The sequence below is a fragment of the Hemitrygon akajei genome, chromosome 3 (genome assembly GCF_048418815.1).
Source record: "Hemitrygon akajei chromosome 3, sHemAka1.3, whole genome shotgun sequence".
Taxonomy (NCBI): Eukaryota; Metazoa; Chordata; class Chondrichthyes; order Myliobatiformes; family Dasyatidae; genus Hemitrygon; species Hemitrygon akajei.
The window spans coordinates 27,003,500-27,026,766 of NC_133126.1; the positions used below are offsets into that span (position 1 = coordinate 27,003,500).

General features: G+C 44.0%; 1 protein-coding gene across 4 annotated transcripts in view; it reads right to left on the minus strand.

Annotated features, from left to right (window-relative positions):
- ccdc88c (coiled-coil domain containing 88C) overlaps positions 1-23,267 on the minus strand; it is a 240,256-nt gene that overhangs the window by 5,190 nt on the left and 211,799 nt on the right. For all 4 annotated transcript variants that reach the window (XM_073039398.1, XM_073039399.1, XM_073039400.1 and 1 more), the window contains 3 exons: positions 22,109-22,312; positions 19,271-19,345; positions 16,655-16,947 (listed from right to left, as the gene is read on the minus strand). In XM_073039398.1, coding sequence (XP_072895499.1) covers positions 16,655-16,947; positions 19,271-19,345; positions 22,109-22,312 — 572 coding nt within the window. The remainder of the gene's footprint in view (positions 1-16,654; positions 16,948-19,270; positions 19,346-22,108; positions 22,313-23,267) is intronic.

The window sequence follows — 23,267 nt, forward strand, 5'->3', positions numbered from 1 at the left end:
GAAAAAGTATGTGAGCCTTTAGGATTATCAACTCATTTAAAAGGGAAATTTATAAGTATAATTTTGAAATGGTCTAGTTTCTTTCTCCACAGCTTTTGTCCACCCTACACCCAGCTCCAGGCAGAGAGTGTAGGACCGGCAGCATGCAATAACTGTAGACGCAGATACACGACACTATTCAGTAAATAAAAGTTTTATTGGAATCAAGGGAAAATTGTCCTTCATCGACCTACACCAAGAATGGCATTCATTTACGTTATTATTACTTAGGATAAATATCGCCCAACAAACCACAGGATTTGGACGCAAAACTTCATCTGACCGAATAACGCAACCAGAAGTTTGACCCTGCCCCACTCTTTCACTTCCCCCGCATTGTTCCAGTAAGAATGCAAGAGGATCACATCAGCAACTGGCCTAAACCACAAGGGTTTAACTGGCCCTAACTGTCAGAGGGGCAGTGCCAAAGGGCGTTGCACTGTCTGTGGGGGGGGGGGGGTGGGGGTGAGGGGTGATGAGGGGATGGAGAGAGTGGGAGAGGGAGGGAGAGGGAGAGGGAGAGAGAGAGAAATTTGGGAGAGAGAGGGGGAGGGGGAGAGAGAAGGGAAGGGGAAGAGGGGATAAAAAGGGTGAAGGGGAAGGGGAAGAGGGACAGAGGGAAGAGAGGGGGAAGGGGGAGGGAGGTAAAGAGGGTGAAGGGGAAGGGGTAAAGAGGGTGAGGGGAAGAAGGGTAAAGAGGGTGAGGGGAAGAGGGGGTAAGAGGGGGTGAGAGGGGGGAGAGGGGGAGGGAAAGAGGGGAAGGGAAAGGAGGGGGGAAAGGGAGAGGGGAAAGGGAAAGGGAAAGAGTGGGGGTGGGAGAGAGAGGAGGGTGAAGGTGGGGGAAACACACACACAGTTGCTAGGAATTTTTGAAATGTTGATTTCCAATAACCATTAGGTACGAGTCTGAATGGAAAATACCCATCAGCTGTTACATGCAGTGCATCCTGCTGTTACTATTGAAACGTTTCTAATTCTGGTATTGTGTTTGAAAACTATAAAGCTACAAGAGTGAAATTCTGTGACTCTGCAGCAGTAAGTACACACACGCCTCGGTGAAAATGAGGGGAAGTTGAAGTTCCATGGATTGAACCCTTGGGGACGGGGGAGGGGGGTGTAGTTTGAAACTTAATGTTAGATCAAAATAGAAGCTGTTCATTCCATGGTCTGTAGTGAGTTAGCTTCAAAACCACACAGATGTAAAGATACAGCTGTCAGTGAAGTGTCATACGTGGCCAGTGACTGGAAGTCGGTTGACCCCTGAATGATATGCAGGGTTCAGGGGGCTGGAGAAAGGATAGGTTCTCCAGTGTCAATTGCTGTATGGAGATTATTGTAACGTCTTCACCGCAAGTAAAAATACTTACAACAGAATGAGGAACAGGTTCACTTGACACTTAGTAAAATCCCTAGCTGGTCAGGACCTCTGCATGACTGGAAATTTCTGACACGGTATTAGATTTATCACTCTTCTATGATGTGAATTTCTTTGCAGCAGTAGTACAGTGAAAAGACTTAAAATTACAGATCAACACACACAAAATATTGGAGGAACTCAGCAGGTTGGACCGCACCTGTTGAGAAGAGTACAAGTCGATGTTTTGGGCCAAGGCTCTTCATCAGGAGTGGAGGAAAAAAAAGATGAGGAGTTTGAGTTAGAAGGTGGTGGGGGGGTAGATACAGAAGATGAAAGGTAAAACCGTGGTGGGAGGAGAGGTGAACTAACTAGCTGGGAAGTTTATTGGTGAAAGGGATACAGGGCTGGAGAAGGGGGAATCTGATAGCAGAAGACAAAAGGCCATGGAAGGAAGAAAGGGGGGAGTAACACCAGTGGGAGGTGATGGGCAGGCAAGGAGATAAGGTGAGAGATAGGAATGGAGAATGGGGAGTGGTGAAGGGGAGGGGGGGGGGGATTACCAGAAGTTTGTGAAATCAATGTTCATGCCATCAGATTGGAGGCTACCCAGAGGGAATAAAGATGTTGCTCCCCCAACCATAGCGTGGCCTCATTGCGACAGCAGAGGAGGTTATGGACTGACATGTCTATGGCCTCCACCAGCATCCGCTTCCAGTGCATAGCTCTCTGTAATGTCTGCCGTCTCCAACGGGATCCCACCACCAAGCACACCTTTCCCTGCCCCGCCCCACTTACTGCTTTCCACAGGGATCGCTCCCTAAGCAACTCCTTTGACCATTCGTCCCAACCCACTCATCTCCCTCCCGGCACTTAAGCTTGTAAGCGGAACAAATGCCACACCTGCCCCTACACCTCCTCCCTCACTACCATTCACAGCCCCAGACAGTCCTTCCAGGTGAGGCGACATGTAGATCGAACTCCACCTGCCCCTTCTCAGCCCAGCTCTGCATCCTATCAATATCCCATTGTAACCTATGGCAACTTCCTACACAATCCTCAACACCACCAACCCGTGGGGGGGAGAGGTTCCGACCAGGGAGATAGAGAGCAATATGGTGTCATGACAACAACCTTCCCTTCAGTGTCAACAAAACTGAAAAGCTGTGTACAGTCAGCCCTCCTTATGCGCGAATTCAACCAACCGCGAATCGCGAAAACCCGGAAGTGCTCTTCCAGCACTTGTTGTTCGAGCATGTACAGACTTTTTTCTCTTGTCATTATTCCCTAAAGAATGCAGTATAAAAACTATTTTACATAGCATTTACATTGTATTAGGTATTATAAGTAATCTAGAGATGATTTAAAGTATACGGGGGGATGTGCGTGGGTTATCGTGGATCGGAATCGAAAAAAATCGGAAGTTCTCTTATTAAGTATGTTGGAACAGGTACATCCGGTATTATTTAGCGACAGTCAAACATTTGTCTTAGTGTATTGTATATATTTTACCTTTCTATGCATATAAAATGCTTAAGAAAGTATGTTTCAGCACTGGGAGGATCAAAACCAGGGTGTTAGGGTCGAGGAAGAGGAAAATAGAAGTAAGTCAAGGAAGTCCTGCTGTTCAGGAGGATTTAAACTAATGTGGCAGGGGGGTGGGAACAAGTGCAGGGAGACAGAGGGCTGTAAAATGAGGGTAGAAGCAAAAAGTAGTAAGGTGAAAAGTAAAAGTGGCAGGCAGGCAAATCCAGGGCAAAAATCAAAAAGGGGCACCTTTCAACATAATTGTATAAACAATCCTGAAGGCTTTGTGTGTCAATGCGAGGAGCATTTGTAACAAGGTGGATGAACTGAATGTGCAGATAGTTATTAATGAATATGTTATAGTTGGGATCACAGAGACATGGCTCCAGGGTGACCAAGGATGGGAGCTCAACATTCAGGGATATTCAATATTCAGGAGGGATAGACAGGAAAGAAAAGGAGGTGGGGTAGCCTTGCTGGTTAGAGAGGAGGTTAACGCAATAGAAAGGAAGGACATTAGCCTGGAGGATGTGGAATCGATATGGGTAGAGCTGCATAACTCTAAGGGGCAGAAAACGCTGGTGGGAGTTGTGTACAGGCCACCTAACAGTAGTATTGAGGCTGGGGATGGCATTAAACAGGAAATTAGAAATGCGTGCAATAAAGGAACAGTAGTTATAATGGGTGACTTCAATCTACATATAGATTGGGTGAACCAATTTGGTAAGGGTGTTGAGGAAGAGGATTTCTTGGAATGTATGTGGGATGGTTTTCTGAACCAACATGTTGAGGAACCAACTAGAGAGCAGGCCATTCTAGATTGGGTATTGAGCAATGAGGAAGGGTTAGTTAGCAACCTTGTCGTGCGAGGCCCCTTGGGTAAGAGTGACCATAATATGGTGGAATTCTTCATTAAGATGGAGAGTGACATAGTTAATTCAGAAACAAAGGTTCTGAACTTAAAGAAGGGTAACTTTGAAGGTATGAGACGTGAATTAGCTAAGATAGACCGGCAAATGATACTTAAAGGGTTGACGGTGGATATGCAATAGCAAGCATTTAAAGATCGCATGGATGAACTACAACAATTGTTCATCCCAGTTTGGCAAAAGAATAAACCAGGGAAGGTAGTGCACCCGTGGCTGACAAGGGAAATTAGGGATAGTATCAAGTCCAAAGAGGAAACATACAAAATAGCCAGAAAAAGCGGCACACCTGAGGACTGGGAGAAATTCAGGGAGTCCAGCAGAGGAGGACAAAGGGCTTAATTAGGAAAGGGAAAATAGATTATGAGAGAAAGCTGGCAGGGAACATAAAAACTGACTGTAAAAGCTTTTATAGATATGTGAAAAGAAAAAGATTGGTTAAGACAAATGTAGGTCCCTTACAGTCAGAAACAGGTGAATTGATCATGGGGAACAAAGACATGGCAGACCAATTGAATAACTACTTTGGTTCTGTCTTCACTAAGGAGGACATAAATAATCTTCCAGAAATAGTAGGGGACCGAAGGTCTAGTGAGATGGAGGAACTGAGGGAAATACATGTTAGTAGGGAAGTGGTGTTAGGTAAATTGAAGGGATTAAAGGCAGATAAATCCCCAGGGCCAGATGGTCTGCATCCCAGAGTGCTTAAGGAAGTAGCCCAAGAAATAATGGATGCATTAGTGATAATTTTTCAAAACTCTTTAGATCCTGGATTAGTTCCTGATGATTGGAGGGTGGCTAAAGTAACCCCACTTTTTAAAAAAGGAGGGAGAGAGAAACTGGGGAATTATAGACCGGTTAGCCTGACATCGATGGTGGGGGAAATGCTAGAGTCAGTTATCAAAGATGTGATAATAGAACATTTGGAAAGCGGTGAAATCATCGGACAAAGTCAGCATGGATTTGTGAAAGGAAAATCATGTCTGACGAATCTTATAGAATTTTTTGAGGATGTAACTAGTAGAGTGGATAGGGGAGAACCAGTGGATGTGGTATATTTGGATTTTCAAAAGGCTTTTGACAAGGTCCCACACAGGACATTAGTGTGCAAACTTAAAGCACACAGTATTGGGGGCATGGTATTGACGTGGATAGAGAATTGGTTGGCAGACAGGAAGCAAAGAGTGGGAGTAAACGGGACCTTTTCAGAATGGCAGGCAGTGACTAGTGGGGTACCACAAGGCTCAGTGCTGGGACCCCAGTTGTTTACAATGTATATTAATGATTTAGATGAGGGAATTAAATGCAGCATCTCCAAGTTTGCGGATGACACGAAGCTGGGCAGCGGTGTTAGCTGTGAGGAGGATGCAGGGTGACTTGGATAGGTTAGGTGAGTGGGCAAATTCATGGCAGATGCAATTTAATGTAATAAATGTGAGGTTATCCACTTTGTTGCAAGAACAGGAAAACAGATTATTATCTGAAAGGTGGCCGATTAGGAAAAGGGGAGATGCAACGAGACCTGGGTGTCATTGTACACTAGTCATTGAAGGTGGGCATGCAGGTACAGCAGGTGGTGAAAAAGGCAAATGGTATGTTGGCATTCATAGCAAAAGGATTCGAGTACAGGAGCAGGGAGGTTCTACTGCAGTTGTACAAGGCCTTGGTGAGACCACACCTGGAGTATTGTGTGCAGTTTTGGTCCCCTAATCTGAGGAAAGACATTCTTGACATAGAGGGAGTACAGAGAAGGTTCACCAGATTGATTCCTGGGATGGCAGGACTTTCATATGAAGAAAGACTGGATCGACTAGGCTTATACTCACTGGAATTTAGAAGATTGAGGGGCGATCTTATTGAAACGTATAAAATTCTAAAGGGATTGGACAGGCTAGATGCAGGAAGATTGTTCCCGATGTTGGGGAAGTCCAGAACGAGTGGTCACAGTTTAAGGATAAAGGAGAAGCCTTTTAGGACCGAGATGAGGAGAAACTTCTTCACACAGAGAGTGGTGAATCTGTGGAATTCTCTGCCACAGGAAACAGTTGAGGCCAGTTCATTGGCTATATTTAAGAGGGAGTTAGATATTGGCCCTTGTGGCTAAAGGGATCAGGGGTATGGAGAGAAGGCAGGTACAGGGTTCTGAGTTGGATGATCAGCCATGATCATACTGAATGGCGGTGCAGGCTCGAAGGGCCAAATGGCCTACTCCTGCACCTATTTTCTACGTTTCTATGTTTCTAGAACACAAAACCCAAAACCCAATAATTGAACCACTGTGCTGCGTAGTAATAATTGTAGCTTTCATCGGGGCAGGGCCTTTCTCACTTTATCCTTTAAAATTGTTCCAATTGTTGACCGACTGTAGCCTAATGCTTTTCCAATGACCGATGGCATTTCACCTCTTTACGATCGCTTTATTATTTCCATTTTATTTTCAATCGTGATTGTGATTATTTTCGTGAACAGAAACACTGCGGATTCAGAGCTCTGGCGCCGGGTCCTAATGTCCATCGCACTGAGACAGGTTAAATAAGGTCTGGGGTTCTGCTGGGTCCTAAGGTCCACCGCATTGAGACAGGTTGAATAAGGGACTTCAGCATCCGCGTTTTTTGGTATCCGCGAAGGGTCCCAGAACCAATCCCTCGCGGATAAGGAGGGCCGTCTGTATTGATTTCAGGTGGGGGTGGGCTGTGCACCCGCTCCCCTGTGGAACGGTCTTGTGGAGTTGGAGAGGATTGAGAGCTGCAAATTCCTACGTGTGAACACCATCAATATTCTAATCCTGGCCTAACCACATAAATCCCTCTGCCAAGGAAGTTCACCAGCACCTTTCCTCAGGGTGTTAATGAAATATGGAATGTCCACTTCCGACACCTACAACTTTTTTTTATTATATAACCATATAACAATCACAGCACGGAAACAGGCCATTCCGGCCCTCCTAGTCCGTGCCGAACTCTTAATCTCACCTAGTCCCACCTACCCGCACTCAGCCCATAACCCTCCACTCCTTTCCTGTCCATATACTTATCCAATTTTACCTTAAATGACACAACTGAACTGGCCTCTACTACTTCTACAGGAAGCTCATTCCACACAGCTATCACTCTCTGAGTAAAGAAATACCCCCTCGTGTTTCCCTTAAACTTTTGCCCCCTAACTCTCAAATCATGTCCTCTCGTTTGAATCTCCCCTACTCTCAATGGAAACAGCCTATTCACGTCAACTCTATCTATCCCTCTCAAAATTTTAAATACCTCGATCAAATCCCCCCTCAACCTTCTACGCTCCAATGAATAGAGACCTAACTTGTTCAACCTTTCTCTGTAACTTAAGTGCTGAAACCCAGGTAACATCCTAGTAAATCGTCTCTGCACTCTCTCTAATTTATTGATATCTTTCCTATAATTCGGTGACCAGAACTGTACACAATATTCCAAATTTGGCCTTACCAATGCCTTGTACAATTTTAACATTACATCCCAACTTCTGTACTCAATGCTCTGATTTATAAAGGCCAGCGTTCCAAAAGCCTTCTTCACCACCCTATCTACATGAGACTCCACCTTCAGGGAACTATGCACTGTTATTCCTAGATCTCTCTGTTCCACTGCATTCCTCAATGCCCTACCATTTACCCTGTATGTTCTATTTGGATTATTCCTGCCAAAATATAGAACCTCACACTTCTCAGCATTAAACTCCATCTGCCAACGTTCAGCCCATTCTTCTAACCGGCATAAATCTCCCTGCAAGCTTTGAAAACCCACCTCATTATCCACAACACCTCCTACCTTAGTATCATCAGCATACTTACTAATCCAATTTACCACCCCATCATCCAGATCATTTATGTATATTACAAACAACATTGGGCCCAAAACAGATCCCTGAGGCACCCCGCTAGTCACCGGCCTCCATCCCGATAAACAATTATCCACCACTACTCTCTGGCATCTCCCATCTAGCCACTGTTGAATCCATTTTATTACTCCAGCATTAATACCTAATGACTGAACCTTCTTAACTAACCTTCCATGTGGAACTTTGTCAAAGGCCTTGCTGAAGTCCATTTTACTACATCCACTGCCTTACCCTCGTCAACATTCCTCGTAACTACTTCAAAAAATTCAATAAGGTTTGTCAAACATGACCTTCCATGCACAAATCCATGCTGGCTACTCCTAATCAGATCCTGTCTATCCAGATAATTATAAATACTATCTCTAAGAATACTTTCCATTAATTTACCCACCACTGATGTCAAACTGACAGGTCTATAATTGCCAGGCTTACTTCTAGAACCCTTTTTAAACAATGGAACCACATGAGCAATACGCCAATCCTCCGGCACAATCCCCGTTTCTAATGACATCTGAAAGATCTCTGTCAGAGCTCCTGCTATCTCTACACAAATTTCCCTCAAGGTCCTGGGGAATATCCGGTCAGGACCCGGAGATTTATCCACTTTTAAATTTCTTAAAAGCGCCAGTACTTCCACCTCTTTAATTGTCATAGGTTCCATAACTTCCTTACTTGTTTCCCACACCTTACACCATTCAATATCCTTCTCCTTCGTGAATACCGAAGAGAAGAAATCGTTCAAAATCTCTCCCATCTCCCTCGGCTCCACACATAGCTGACCACCCTGATTCTCTAAGGGACCAATTTTATCCCTCACTATCCTCTTGCTTTTAATATAACTGTAGAAGCCTTTCGGATTTACTTCCACCTTATTTGCCAAACCAAACTCGTAACTTCTTTTAGCTTTTCTAATCTCTTTCTTAAGTTTCCTTTTACATTCTTTATATTCCTCGAGCAATTCCTTTACTCCATGCTGCCTATATCTATTGTTGACATCCCTCTTTTTTCGAACCAAGTTTCTAATATCCCTTGAAAACCATGGCGCTTTCCAACCTTTAACCTTTCCTTTCAACCAAACAGGAACATAAAGATTCTGTACCCTCATAATTTCACCCTTAAATGACCTCCATTTCTCTATTACATCCTTCCCATAAAACAACTTGACCCAATCCACTCTCTCTAAATCCCTGCGCATCTCCTCAAAGTTAGGATGCACCATATAGTGTTCAGTCTGGACGCATAACTGCTCGGCACAAGAGCTGCTTCGTCTGTGACCACAAGAAACTGCAGAGAGTTGTGGACACAGCTCAGCACGTCACGGAAACCAGCCTCACCTCCCCTACACTTCCTGTTGCCTCAGTAAAGCAGCCAGCAGAAGCAAAGATCCCTCCCACCCCGGATTTCTCTCTTCTCCCCTCTCCCATCAGGCAGAAGGTACTAAATCAGGGGTGTCAAACTCATTTTAGGTCACGGGCTGGATTGTGCAAAATGCAGCTTCATGTGGGCCGGATCAGTCGGACGCGTGCGAACGCAGCTTTCGTTGCCTCCGTTTTTTCAGCCTGGTCTCATGTGTCTCAGTCTCTGCTATAACTACAAAGTGTTTCACTTTACAAATTCCGTTTCTTATGAAGAAGACTGCCGAGCAAGACTGCCGAATAAACACTAAAAACCCTGAAAACCTGGTACCTGAATAAACTCAGCATTAGCCATATCATACGCCATAGGCGCTTCAATTACTGGGGCCAGCTTTAATAGTAATTAGATATTATCTCGCGGGCCAAAGATAATTCCACCGCGGGCCGGATTTGGCCCGCGGGCCTTGAGTTTGACATATATGTACTAAACCCTTAAGGCTCAAGGACAGCTTCTACCCCTCGATTATTAGACTTGAAAGTGGTTCCCTAGAACAATAAAATAGATTCTTACTATCTATCTCGTTATGATCTTGCACCTTACTAGTTACCTGCACTGTACTTTCTCTGTAGCTGTTACCCTTTGTTTGCATTGTTTTTTAAAATTCTGTTCTGCCTCATTCCATTGTGTAATGATCCTATCAGTATGAACAAGCTTTTCACTGTATCTCATTAGGTGACAATAGTAAACAATTCCAATTCCAATTTCACCACTTTCTGTGTAAAAAAAAGCTTGCTCCACACATCTCCTTTGAACTCAGCTGCTCACCTCAAAGGCATGCTATCTGGTATTAGATGTTTCAACCCTGGGTAAATTCCCCTCTCCTAATTATACAGATCTCCCTGCAGCTTTGGCTGCTCTAGTGGAAGTTTGCAAGACATCGATGAAAAATGAGAAACAAAGAAGTTCTATCAAGTTGTGGAAAGTCAGTGGTGCTCAGAGGTCACAGTAGTTCAGAGAAGAGAGTAAAAGCAAGACAAGTCTATTCCTCTGAACTTTTGGTATCGAGCCTGAGCCCTTAGATTAAAGATTAAGATTAAAGATTAGATTTTTTTTTTACATTGAAACAGACAGTGAAATGTATCATTTGTGTCAACAACCAATAGTCTGAGGATGTGCTGGGGTCAACCACAAGTGCCGCCAAGGTTCTGGCGTCAACAAAGCATGCCCACTGTTTATTCACCCCACCGCACGTCTTTGGAAGCTGGAGCACCTGGAGGAGACCTGGGTAGTCATGAGGCAAGAACACACAAACTTCTTGCAGACAGTGGCAGTGGCGGGAAGCAAGTTACTTTTGGCAGGCTGAAATCAACTCGAGAAGCTGCTCATTGGCGATGCAGCACAAAGTTTAAAAAGAGTACCGGAGCTTTCAGCTTTCTTTCAGTGGGATGAAATCAGCACAAGGCCAATAAAAAGAAAGTGGGTGGAAGCGGAGTGGCTGTTTTTGGAATGGGCCAGTGTTGGATGACTGTTAGAAGAGGGAAAGGGAATAGGCAGCCAATGCAGAGTACCCCTGTGGCCACTCCCATCAGTAATGACTACACCGCTTTGGATTCCATTAGGAGGTGTGAGGAGGGGGGAATAACCTACTGGAGAAAGCCACAGCAACCAGGTCTCTAGGATTATCTGGCTCTGTAGCTTAGAAGGGAAGTAAGGAATAGTGGAGTGCAGTAGTCATAGGGAATTCTATGATTAGGGGAGCAGAAAGAGATTCTGTGGAGGTGATAGAGACACCCAGGTGATATGCCACCTCCCAGATGCTTGGGCCAGGGATATCTCAGGTTGAGTACACGGCATTCTAAAGGGGGAAGGTGAACAGCTGTAAGCCATGGTACATATTGGTACCAACGTTATAGGTAGGAAAAGGGAGGAAATCTTGAAGAGAGAATGTAGGAAGTTAAACAGAGAGCTGAACAGCAGGACCAGCAGGGAGGCAATCTCTGGATTGCTGTCTGCATTAAGTGTCAGTGAGAATAAGATGAATGTGTGGCTGAGGAATTGGTGCATGGGGCAAGGGGTTCAGATTTCTGGATCACTGGGATCTCTTCTGGGGAAGTTATGACCTGTACAAAAGGGACGGGTTACACCCGAACCTCAGGGGGACCAATATCCTTGCGGGCAGGTTTGGTAGAGCTGTTGGGGAGGGTTTAAACTAATTTGGCAGGGGGATGGGAACCAGAGTGAGAGGGCTAAGAATGGGTCAGTTAGTACACAGTATGTTGTGAGGATGTGAAGAACAGGTAGATGTTAGGGCAAAGTTGTACTCAGTGGAATTAGTTGAATTATAACAGGGGGCCAAAATTGAAAAGGGTGATGAATACAGGACCGAAGGTGTTATATCTGAATGCACACCGTACAGTTGGCCCTCCTTATCCGCGAGTTCCGCATGCGCAAATTCAACCAACCGCGAATCGAGAAAACCCAGAAGTGCTCTTCCAGCATTCATTGCTCGAGCATGTACAGACCTTTTTTCTTGTCATTATTCCCTAAACAATACAGTATAACAACTATTTACATAGCATTTACATTGTATTAGGTATTACAAGTAATGTAGAGATGATTTAAAGTATACGGGAGGATGTGCGTGGGTTATCGTGGATTGGGATTGAAAAAAATCAGAAGTTCTCTTACTAAGTAAGTCGGAACAGCTACATCCAGTATTATTTAGCATCAGTTAGTCAAACATTTGTCTTAGAAAATAGTATATATTTTACCTTTCTATGCATATAAAACACTTAAGAAACGTATGTATTTTAATAATTAAACCACTGTGTTGCTTAGTAATAATTGTAGCTTTCATCGGGGCAGGGCCTTTCTCACTTTATCCTTTAAAACTGTTCCGATCATTGACCGACTGTAGCCTAACGCTTTTCCAATGACCGATGGCGTTTCACCTCTTTTCGATCGCTTTATTATTTCCACTTTATTTTCAATCATGATCGTGATTATTTTTGTGAACAGAAACACTGTGGATTCAGAGCTCTGCCGGGTCCTAAAGACCACTGCTCTGAGACAGGTTAAATAAGGTCTGGGGTTCAGCTGTGTCCAAAAGTCCACCGCACTAAAACAGATTAAATAAGGGACTTGAACATCTGTGTTTTTTGGTATCCGCAAGGGGTCCCGGAACCAATCCCTTGCAGATAAGGAGGGCCGACTGTATATGGAATAAGGTGGATAATCTTGTGGCACAATTAGAGATTGGCGGGAATGAGATTCTGGGCATTTCTGAGCCATGGCTGAAAGATCATAGTTGGGAGTTTAACATCTAAGGATGTGCACTGTATTGAAAAAACAGGCAGGGAGGCAGAGGGGCTGGGGGTGGCTGTGTTGGTAAAAAATGAAATCAAATCCTTGTAAAGAGGAGACACAAGATCAGAAGATGTAGAATCCTTGTGGATAGAGTTAAGAAACTACAAAGGTAAAACAACGCTGATTAGAGTTATATACAGGCCTCTGAAGAGTAGCCAGGATGTGGGCTACAAGTTACAATGGAAGATAGAAAAGGCATGTAAAAAGGGGTATCTTGCAATAATCAATATGCAGGTAGATTGGGAAAATCCAGTTGATGCTGGATCCAAAGTGAGAGAGTTTGTAGAATGCCTACGAGATGGTTTTTTAGAACACCTCGCGGCTGAGCTCACAAAGGGAAAGACAATTCTGGATTGGGTGTTCTGTAATGATCCAAATTTGACTAGGAAGCTTAAGGTAAAGGAACTCTTAGGAAGCAGTGATCATAAGACAGAAGAATTCACATTGCAGTTTGAAAAGGAGAAGATAAAATTGAATGTGGAGTAAAGGGAGTTATCAGAGGCCTGAGAGAGCAGGTGGCCAAAATTGGCTAGAAGGGGACATTGAGGAATGAAGACAGAACAGCACTAGCTGGTGTTTTGAGGTGGGGGTGGGGGGGAAGGTTCAGGAAGGATACATCCCAAAAATGAAGAAGTATTCGAGGATGAGACAACCGTAGCCGTCAAGGGAAGTCAAAGATAGCATAAACGCAAAAGAGAAGGCATATCATATAGCAAAAATTAGAGGGAAAGTAGATGATTGGGAAGCTTTTAATAACCAATAGAAGGCAACTAATAAATCCACAAGCACAAAAATGAAATATGAAGGTGTAATGCCCTGGTTCATACTTTTACTGTTATGCTGTATGTATTTCATTTTGGCAGTTCTATAAATGCAGTCTGTTCTGTTTTCAGCTTGTCTGGGTTCTTGTTGAAGATAAGGGATGAGGAGGAATGTGTTCCATCCAATTAGGATGGTCAGATTTAGGGGAGGTTTCTCTGGTGAGGGACACTAAGGCTGGGCTTGGAGCTTTTGTTCGAGAGGAGATGAAAAGAGAAGACACTGGGGAGAGTGATTGTAGCGTATGTTCCAGTGGGAGACCCGTTTGTTTGAGATGGATTGCGAGCGACGTTCGGAAGGCGGTGTGTGCTTTCAGGTTGACTGGGGGCCCAGCGTGTGAGTGACAGAGAAGTTCAAGATCAGCTCCAACTTGTGCACCTTTAACTGTTTAATTAAAATGGGCCCTTTTCTTTATGTTATTCTTCACTAACCCTTCAGTTGAGAGTCATAAATATAATTCCTTTAATTGTATGCAGTGTACTGTCTGTTATTTTGTGGCATTAATGTGTAACGGTAGCAAGTGACACAGCATCCACACAAACAGGGGTTCGGGGGTGGGAGTGCGCCTCATCTCATGAGTTTGATGGGGCTGGAGGTTGTTTTTCCCTAGACTTACACAGCCGAGGAAACCAGGGGGTTTCAAAGGTAAGCTAGCCAATAATATAAAAGAGGATGCAAGAAGTTTTTTTCAGATAAACTGTATAAAGAGCAAAAGAGAGACAAGAGTGGATATCAAACCACTGTAAAATGATGCTGGTGAGGTAGTAATGGGGGACAAAGAAATGGTGGAGGAACTTAGTAAGTATTTTGCATCAGTCTTCACTGTGGAAGATGCCAGAAATGCAGGAATGTCAGGGGGCAGAAGTGAATGTCATTGCTATCACTAAAAAGAAGGTGCTCTGGAAACTGAAATGTCTGAAGGTAGATAAGTCACCTGGACCAGGTGGACTGCACCTTAGGGTTCTAAAAGAGGTGGCTGAAGAGATTGTGGAGGCATCAGTAATGATCTTTCAAGAATTACTAGAGACTGGAATGGTTTTTAAGGACTGGAAAATTTCAAATGTCACGCCACTCTTTAAAAAAAGGGAGGCAGAAGAAAGATAGGCCAGTTAGCCTGACTTCAGTGGTTGGAAAGATGTTGGAACCTATTAATTAAGATGAGGCTTCGGAGTACTTGGAGGCACATGACAAAATAGGCCCAAGTCTGCATGGTTTTCTGAAGGGGAAATCTTGCCTGACAAATCTGTTGGAATTCATTGAGGAAATAACAATCAGGATAGAGAAAGGAGAGTCAGTGGAAGTTGCTTATTTGGATTTTCATAAGGCCTTTGACAAAAGTGCCACACATGAGGCTACTTAACAAGTTAAGGGCCAATGGTATTATAGGAAAGGTACTAGCATGGATAGAAGATTGGCTGACTGGCAGGAGGCAAAGAGTGGGAATAAAGGAGGCTTTTATTGGTTGGCTGCCAGTTAACTAGTGGTGTGCCAGAGGTGTTGGTGTTGGGACTACGTCTTTTGATGTTGTACATCAAAGATAAGGATGCAGGAATTGATGCTTTGTGGCCAAGTTTGTGGATGATACAAAGATAGTGTTGAAACTATAAGACATAGGAGCACAATTAGGCCATTCAGCCCATCGAGTCTGTTCCGCCATTCCACCATACATGCTCCCGGATCCCACTCAACCTAACCTTCTCACCATAACCTTGACCAATCAGGAAACTATCAATGTTCACTTTAAATATACACACGGTCTTGGCCTCCACAGCTGTCTGTGGCAGAGCATTCCACAAATTCACTCCTCTGTAGCTAAAAAAAATACTTCCTTATCTCTGTTCTAAATGTCGAGCCTGTGCCCTCTAGTTCTGGACACCCTCATCATAGGAAACATCCTCTCCACATCCACCTTCTCTAGTCCTTTCAACGTTCGGTAGGTTTCAATGAGATCCCCCTGCATTCTTCTAAATTCCAGTGGAAATAAGCCCAAAGATGCTCCTCCAATGGTAACTCCTTCCTTCCTGGAATCATCCTCGTGAACCTCCTCTGGACTCTCTCCAATGACAATATATCCTTTCTGAGATATGGGGCCCAAAACTGTTTTCAATATTCCAAGTATGGCCTGACTAGTGCCTTATAAAGCCTCAGTATTATATCCTTGCTTTTACATTCTATTCCCCTTGAAATGAATGCCAACATTGCATTTGCCTTCTTTACCAGACTCAACCTGTAAATTAACATTCTGGGAGTCTTGCACAACGACTCCTAAGTCCCTTTGCACCTCTGATGTTTGAATTTTCTCCCCATTTAGAAAATAATTTGCACTTTTGTTCCTTTTATCAAAATGTATTATCATACATTTCCCAACGTTGTACTCCATCTGCCACTTTTTTGCCCATTCTTCCAATTTGTCTAAGTCCTTCTGCAAATTGATTGCTTCTTCAGCACTACCTACCCCTCCACCTATCTTTGTATAAGGAGGTCATGCTGAGCCCTTATAAGGCATCAGTCAAACCATAGTTGGGAGAATTGTAAGCAGTTCTGGGCCCCTTATCTAAGAACAGATGTGCTGGCATTGGAGAGGGTCCAGAGGAAGTTCACGAGACTGATCCCAAGAGGGTTAAAGTACAAAGAACATCTGATAACTCTGTACTCACTAGAGTTTAGAAGAATGAGGGGGTATCTCATTGCAACCTATTTAATATTGAAAGTTCTGGATAAAGTGGATGTGGAGAGGATGTTTCCTATAATGGGAAAGTCTAGGTCCAGAAGGCACAGCCTCAGAATTTTAGTCAGAAGGTGGTGAATCTGAGGAATTCATTGCTACGTGGCTGTGCAGTCTGCCATCGGGTATATTTAAGGTGAAGGGTGATAAGTTCTTGATTAATCGGAGTGTCAAACATTGTGGGGTCCTTTTCTGAATTATTTTCAAAACCTTCAATTCGTTGTTTAATCTCAGATGTTGACTATTATTAATTTTTATTACTGAAAAGGTATTTTACCTTTTTTTCTCCTTAATAAACAGCTTCAGTCTCGGTAAGGGTTAGATTCTTTATTTTGTAATAAATTAGTATATATCAATATAATTATAGATTAACTTACATGAATACGGGGTAATGAGATCGTTATTACGAACAGATATAATGTAATTGGTAGTTTTTTTAAATCTTTTTTTGATCCTTTATATATACTTTCCTGTACTCTGTATCCTTCTATGTAGAAATTAATAAAAATATTGGAAATAGGAGTGTCAAAGGTTATGGAGTAAAGACAGGAGAATAGAGTTGAGAGGGATAGTAAATCAGCCACGATGGAATAAAGGAGCTACTTGATCTATGCCTTATAATCGGTGTTTGCTGCTGATATGGGGATCCAAGTAAAACATGAAACCTCTGCTTACACTGGTAGCCGACTGCCCGCTCTCCTGTAGGAACTCCTCCAGGGTCACCATTTCACTGCCCGGTGAGGATGCTCTGGTCCTACTCTCCAGCGGCCTCTCTTTCACTCTCTGTAGCGTGCTGTATGACACCGGGCTCCTCCGAGACATTGCAGGGTCCAGCTTGGTGCTGGGGAGCGTGGTCGAGCTGGAGCGGTAGAGAGCATTCACTTTGGGGGCAGCTCCCACGTCTCGACTGGGGAGGAGATCTTCGCTGCTGAGGCTGTCTGCTCTGGCGTCCATCACCTCCGCAACACCTGTTGAAGAAGGACACAGTTCCACGTTTGTAAGCAATGAACTGGCAGTGTTAGCAGAAATCAGGTTCTAATCTCAAATACAATGGAGTCATGGGACAATTCAACATGAAAAGAGGCCTTCCAGCCCATCTAGTCTGTGCCCATATTCTGCCTGGTCTCATCTACCTGCACCTGGACCCTGCCCCTCACATCCACGTACCTACCCAAATTCCTCTTAAATGTTCAAATCGAACCCACATCCACCACTGGCAGTGTGTTTCACACTCTCACCACCCTCTGAGTGAATTGAATTGACTTTATTACTTACATCCTTCACATACATGAGGATTAAAAATCTTTACCTTACGTCTCCGTCTAAATGTGCAATTTATAGTAATTTGTAATAAACAGTATGTACAACAGGACAGTCAGTAGAGCATAGGAATATGATTGTGTCAGCGTGAATTAATCAGTCGGATGGCCTGGTGGAAGAAGCTGTCCCAGAGCCTGCTGGTCCTGGCTTTTATGCTGTGGTACCGTTTCCCGGATGGTAGCAGCTGGAACAGTTTGTGGTTGGGCTGACTCCAGTCCCCAATGACCGTTTGGGCCCTTTTCACACCCCTGTTGCTGTAAACGTCCTGAATAGTGGGAAGTTCACAACTACAGATGGGATGGGCTGTCCGCACCACTCTCTGCAGAGTCCTGCGACTGAGGGAAATACAGTTCCCATACCAGGCAGTGATGCAGCCAGTCAGGATGCTCTCAATTGTGCCCCTGTAGAAAGTCCTTAGGATTTGGGGACTCATGCCAAACTTCCTTCAACCATCTGAGGTGAAAGAGGTGCTGTTGTGCTTTTGTCTACTACACAGCCGGTGTGTACAGACCACGTGAGATCCTCAGTGATGTGTATGCCGAGGAGCTTAAAGCTATTTACTCTCTCACCCCCAGATCCATCGATACCAATAGGGATGAACCTGCTTCCATTCCTCTTGTAATCCACAACCAGCTCCTTTGTTTTTGTGACATTGAGGAAGAGGTTGATTTCTTGACACCACTGTGCTAGAGAGATAACTTCTTCTCTGTTATTATTTCGTTATTGAAAAGGCTCCCCCTCAGGTTCCCCTTAAGTATTTCAGTTTTTACTCTTAACCTATGACCTCCAGTTGTGGTCTCACTCAACCTCAATGGAAAAAAGCCCACTTGCATTTGCCATATCCGGATCCCTCATAATTCTGCATACCTCTATCAAATCTGCCCTCATTCTCTTCTGCTCTAGGGAATAAATCCAAACCTATCACCTTCCTCTATAACTCAGCTCCTCAAGTCCTGGCAATACCCTTGTAAATTTTCTCTGCACTCTTTTAATCTTATTGATATCTTTCCTGTAGGTGGTGACCAGAATTTCAAACTATACTCCAAATTAGGCTTCACCAACATCTTTTGCAACTTCAACATACCATCCCAACAATGTAACAGTTAATCAGAAGGGACAATATAGTGTAACAAATACGATGATTCTATCGCCTCTAGTTGTCTAGATCTTTTTGAGCTGACTTGGACAGCAATCTGACTTCAATGCCTCAACCCCAACTCGGATGGTGTGAGAACCTCATTTTCACTCTGGAAAGATATGGACACCTCAGAACACAAAGCTGTGAGGGAATTTGACAGCGGTGTTTAAAATTCACACGCAAACAATTTTTGGAAGCTACTTCCACCCAGAAACCAGACAGGAGAAGTGATTTGACTAAAAAGGTATGAGTAAAAATTATTATCAAATGTTACCATATACTACCTTGAAATTCATTTTCTTGCAGGCATCTACAGGAAAGTAAAGAAATAGAATAGAATGTACGAAAATCTCTGCAAGTCCACAAGAAAGGTCAAAGTCTGGTGTCTGCAGGCCCGAATCTGTATTGACTGGGCTGGAGGCTCATCCTGGGGTTAAAGGACCGTGTATGTGGGTGGTGGGAGGAAGGACTGGGGCTTGTTTTGCCCGTTATCTTGTTACTTGTTGCACTGCTGAGCACCGTGTGCATGCTGTGTTAACACCAGAATGTATGGTGACACTTGTGGGCTGATGCCAACACACCCTCGGCTGTATTGGCTGTTGACACAAATGATGTATTTCACTGAATGCAAGGGTTTATGATTATGCTGGTTGCTTTGCTGAGGCAGCAAGAACTACAGACAGAGTCCAAGGAGGTATGGTTATTTTCTACATTACTCTGATGATAACGTACTAAGATGGGCAGACTCTTGTTACCTCCAGCGTTTTGTTCAACAAACGGTACTTTAGTCCAGACTGGCTGGTTGCATTGGTCGGAACATCTCCATGACTTACCAAGGCTTGCATTTCCATTCTTGGCAAATTCCAATTCAAGTGACTGTGTCCGGAGGTCATCGTCCGAGTTAAAACCTTATTGAGTGAGGTAACGAGACAAATAGGAGTGAAGTTATCGATACCACAGGTTCACTTGTGTAAGCTACCAATCACATCTTTCCTTAATTGCAATACTCCACACAAAATCAAACTGGCGCCAATGGCAACCACTACAATGTGTTTGGAGGGGGCCTATGGTTGTTTCTTTACATGGAGAAACCAAAGCATTCATAACTCATCTCTGGGACTACAGCAAGGTTCAATGTTTCAATGAACGTGTGACAAATACGGTTAATCTTGTATCTTTTTAAATGCCACTTTCCTACACTCTCCCCATACCCCTGGATTCTACATACTTCTGAGCCATTCACAAATCCAAGCAACTGCTTAAATCAACGACCATACCTCGGGACAGGTCTGCTCCTCTGTACGTCATTAAGAATTTTCAAGGATGTTATTAAACCGGAAAGGGTGCAGGAACGATTTACCAGGAGTGGAGGGGGTGAATTAAAAGGAGAGTCTGGACAAGCTGGAACATTGTTTCCTCTTGATCTCATAGAGGTTTATAAGATCCTGAGGGTCATGGATATGATGATTGGCCAAAGTTACTTTTCCCCAGAGTAGGGGAGTCTAAAGCTAGAGGGCACAGGTTTAAGGTGAGGGTATATGGAGTGAGCTGCTAGAGGAAGTGACACAATTAGAACATTTAAGAGACTATCAGATAGGTTCATGAATAGAAATGGTTTATAGTGATCTAGCTTAAACAGATCAAGTAGGTCTAGCCTGGTTGGCATGGTCAATTTGATTCAAAGGGCCTGGTTCCAAGACTCTCTCAAGTCAAGTCACTTTTTATTGTTATTTTGACCATAATTGCTGGTACAGTACACAGTAAAAATGAGACAATGTTTTTCAGGACCATGGTGCTACATGAAACAGTACAAAAACTACACTGAACTACGTAAACCAACACAAAAACTACACTAGACTACAGACCTACCCAGGACTGCATAAAGTACACAGGACAGTGCAGGCATTATAATAAACAAGACAATAGGCACAGCAGAGGGCAGTAGGTTGGTAGTCTGACGATTTGGGGGGAAATCTGTTACATAAACAATCAGCTGAATGGCGGCGTCTGGGATTCTGTCCGTTTCTGTACTCCGGCCGAGTATTTCGTTACCACAGATGTAGTCCAGTTTAATGCCCATTGGAGAGCAGAATGGACGGGAGAGCCGGCCGGCTGGGGCTTGCTTTTTTCCTGGCACGGACTCCTGCCCGCTCGCCTCGACTCCGCTTCCTCGCACAAAGCTTACGCTGTCCCCAACTCCGGCCACCGGCATCAGGCGACTCCGCGGACTGCAGGCCCGATTCCCTCAGCAAGCCGAGGTCACGCAATCTAACCAGCAGACTTCTACTTCTCCATCTGCTTCTACTTTAAAACTATACAAAACTCTTCTTCCACTTCTCTCTTCTCACCCCCTCCTATCAGGCAGAAGATACGAGAACCTGAAAGTACACACCCCTAGGCTCACGGACAGCTCCTATCCCACTGTTGTCAGACTATTAAATAGCTCCCTAGTATGATAAGATGGACTCTGGACTCACAATTTACTCGTTATGATCTTGTACCTTACTGTTTATCTGTACTGCATTCTCTCTGTAGCTGTCACACTTGTCATTGTTTTTGATGTATCTTGTTTTACTGTGTCATGAGTTGATCTGTATGAACGGTTTGTAAAACAAGTTTTTCCACTGTTTCACGGTACATGTGACAATAATAAACCATTTCCAATACACTTTAAGGACGAAAGTTCCCAAAACTTGAAACCTTCAGCAAAAAAGTTGTCTCATCTTTACTGTCAATAGGGGGCGCTTCAGTGTTTTTAAAAACAGAACCTGAGTTGTAAGATTGTCCCTTGAGAGGAAAGACACTCTCCACATACAATCTGTCAAGACCCCTTAGGATCTTGTTCTCGTTCACTCTTCTAAACTCCAGAGACGTTTCAGAGTCTCTTCTGGACAGAGTGAGTTGATAAAAATCTGGACTGCACCTTCTGAGGAAGTGGTGGAATTTCTAACCAGCTGAATGCTGAGTCAACTTCCAGGGCTAATTCTCAAGTACCAAAACTCCAGATTACTCTACTGAACAGGGTCAAGTGGACCGTTGCACTGAACGAAGTGGTTACATATCTGGAGTAAAGGTTAAAAATCAAACTGCAGGGTGAGAAAGAATCATCTTAATGATAAAGCTGAGGTTCTGTGGAACAGATGTGAAGAGTTCAATTCCACTTGGAGGAGAGGTCAGAGCCATGACGCATATGAAAGTCTGCAGCCTTTAAATTCAAGAGAAAGTGGAAGTTGCAACCACAGTGTAAAGTGCACAGGCATTTCACAGGAATTTGGAGAAGCACTTTCTATTAACTGCATTTCTGGGTTTAGTGAAGTAGGAGGGGAATTACAGGTTAGCCAAGATGAGCACTGTACTCCATTTCAGATTTTCATCTCTAATCTCAGTACATACTGTAGAACATACATCAGTACTGTACAGGCTCTTCGGCCCAAATTGTTGTGCTGGCCTTTTAACCTACTTTGAGATCAAACCTACTCTTCCCTCCTACATAACCTTCCATTTTTCTGTCAGGTTGCCCTTAAATATTTAACCTTTCACCTTTAACCTATATCCTCTGGTTCTTGTCTCACCCAGTCTCAGTAGGGAGAGCCTGCTCACATTTAGCCTATCGATGCCACTCTTGTCTATCGAATCTCCCCTCATTCTCCTGTAAATAAAACTTTCCTTACCTTTGGCTTTGGTGCGGTGCCAGCTGTTGAATTTGGGGGGGGTGTGCGAGGGGGTGAGGTGGATGGCGGAGGTGGAGTACGCCATGGACCCCAGTTCCGCCCGGCGGTGACGCATCCCAGCGACGCTCTCGGGGCTTGGGTTCGCACTGGGGAGGGGCGTGGAACTGAGAGGGGGCTTCCTGTCCCTCTGGCCTTCGCTGGGGACTGAAAGAGACAAGAAGAGTGCATGATTACCGTCCTGTTTCTCACGGGTTTGCATGGGGAATCTGAGGCACAGACAGCAGCTGAACAAGATCTGGGCAGACTGCTACTGCTATCAACAGACAGTGTGACAGTGATTAGGTAAGAACCACAAAAAAGTTCAAGTGAAGTAATTACTGTATTTATCACCATATACTACCTAAAGATTCATTTTCTTGGAGACATTTACCAGAAAACAAAGAAATACATACAATCAGTGGGAAAGAAACTACACACAAAGACTGATGGGAAAAAGAGGACGAAATGCACAAAACTAAATAAACAGTACTGAGTACGAATGGTAGAGTCCTTGAATGTGAGTCCATTGGTCATGGAATCTGCTCAGTGACGATGCGAGTGAAGTTATCCACATTCCTTCAGGAGTTCAATGGTTGTAGCATAATAACTGTTCCTGAATAACTGAGATAGGAAGGATGAGGAAGCTTTAAGACCATAAGACACAGAGCCAGAATTAGGCCACTTGGCCCATCGAGTCTGTTCCGCCATTCCATCTTGGCTAATTTATTCTCCCTCTCAACCCTATTCTCCTGCCTTCTCCCCATAACCTTTGAAGCCCTGATTAATCAAGAATCTATCAAACTCTACCTTAAATATACCCAATGATTTGGCCTCCACAGCTGTCTGTGGCAATCAATTCCACAGATTCACCCTCTGGCTAAAGAAATTTCTCCTCCTCTGTTCTAAATGGACATCCCTCTATTCTGAGGCTGTGCCCTCTGGTCCTAGACTGTCCACCATACCACCATAGGATACACCTTCTCCAAAACTACTTTATCCCGGTCATTCAATATTTGATAGTTTGCAATGAGATCCCCTCTCATCTTCTAAACTCCAACGAGTACACACCCAGAACTATCAATAACTTCTCATATGTAAACCCCTTTCATTCCTGGGATGG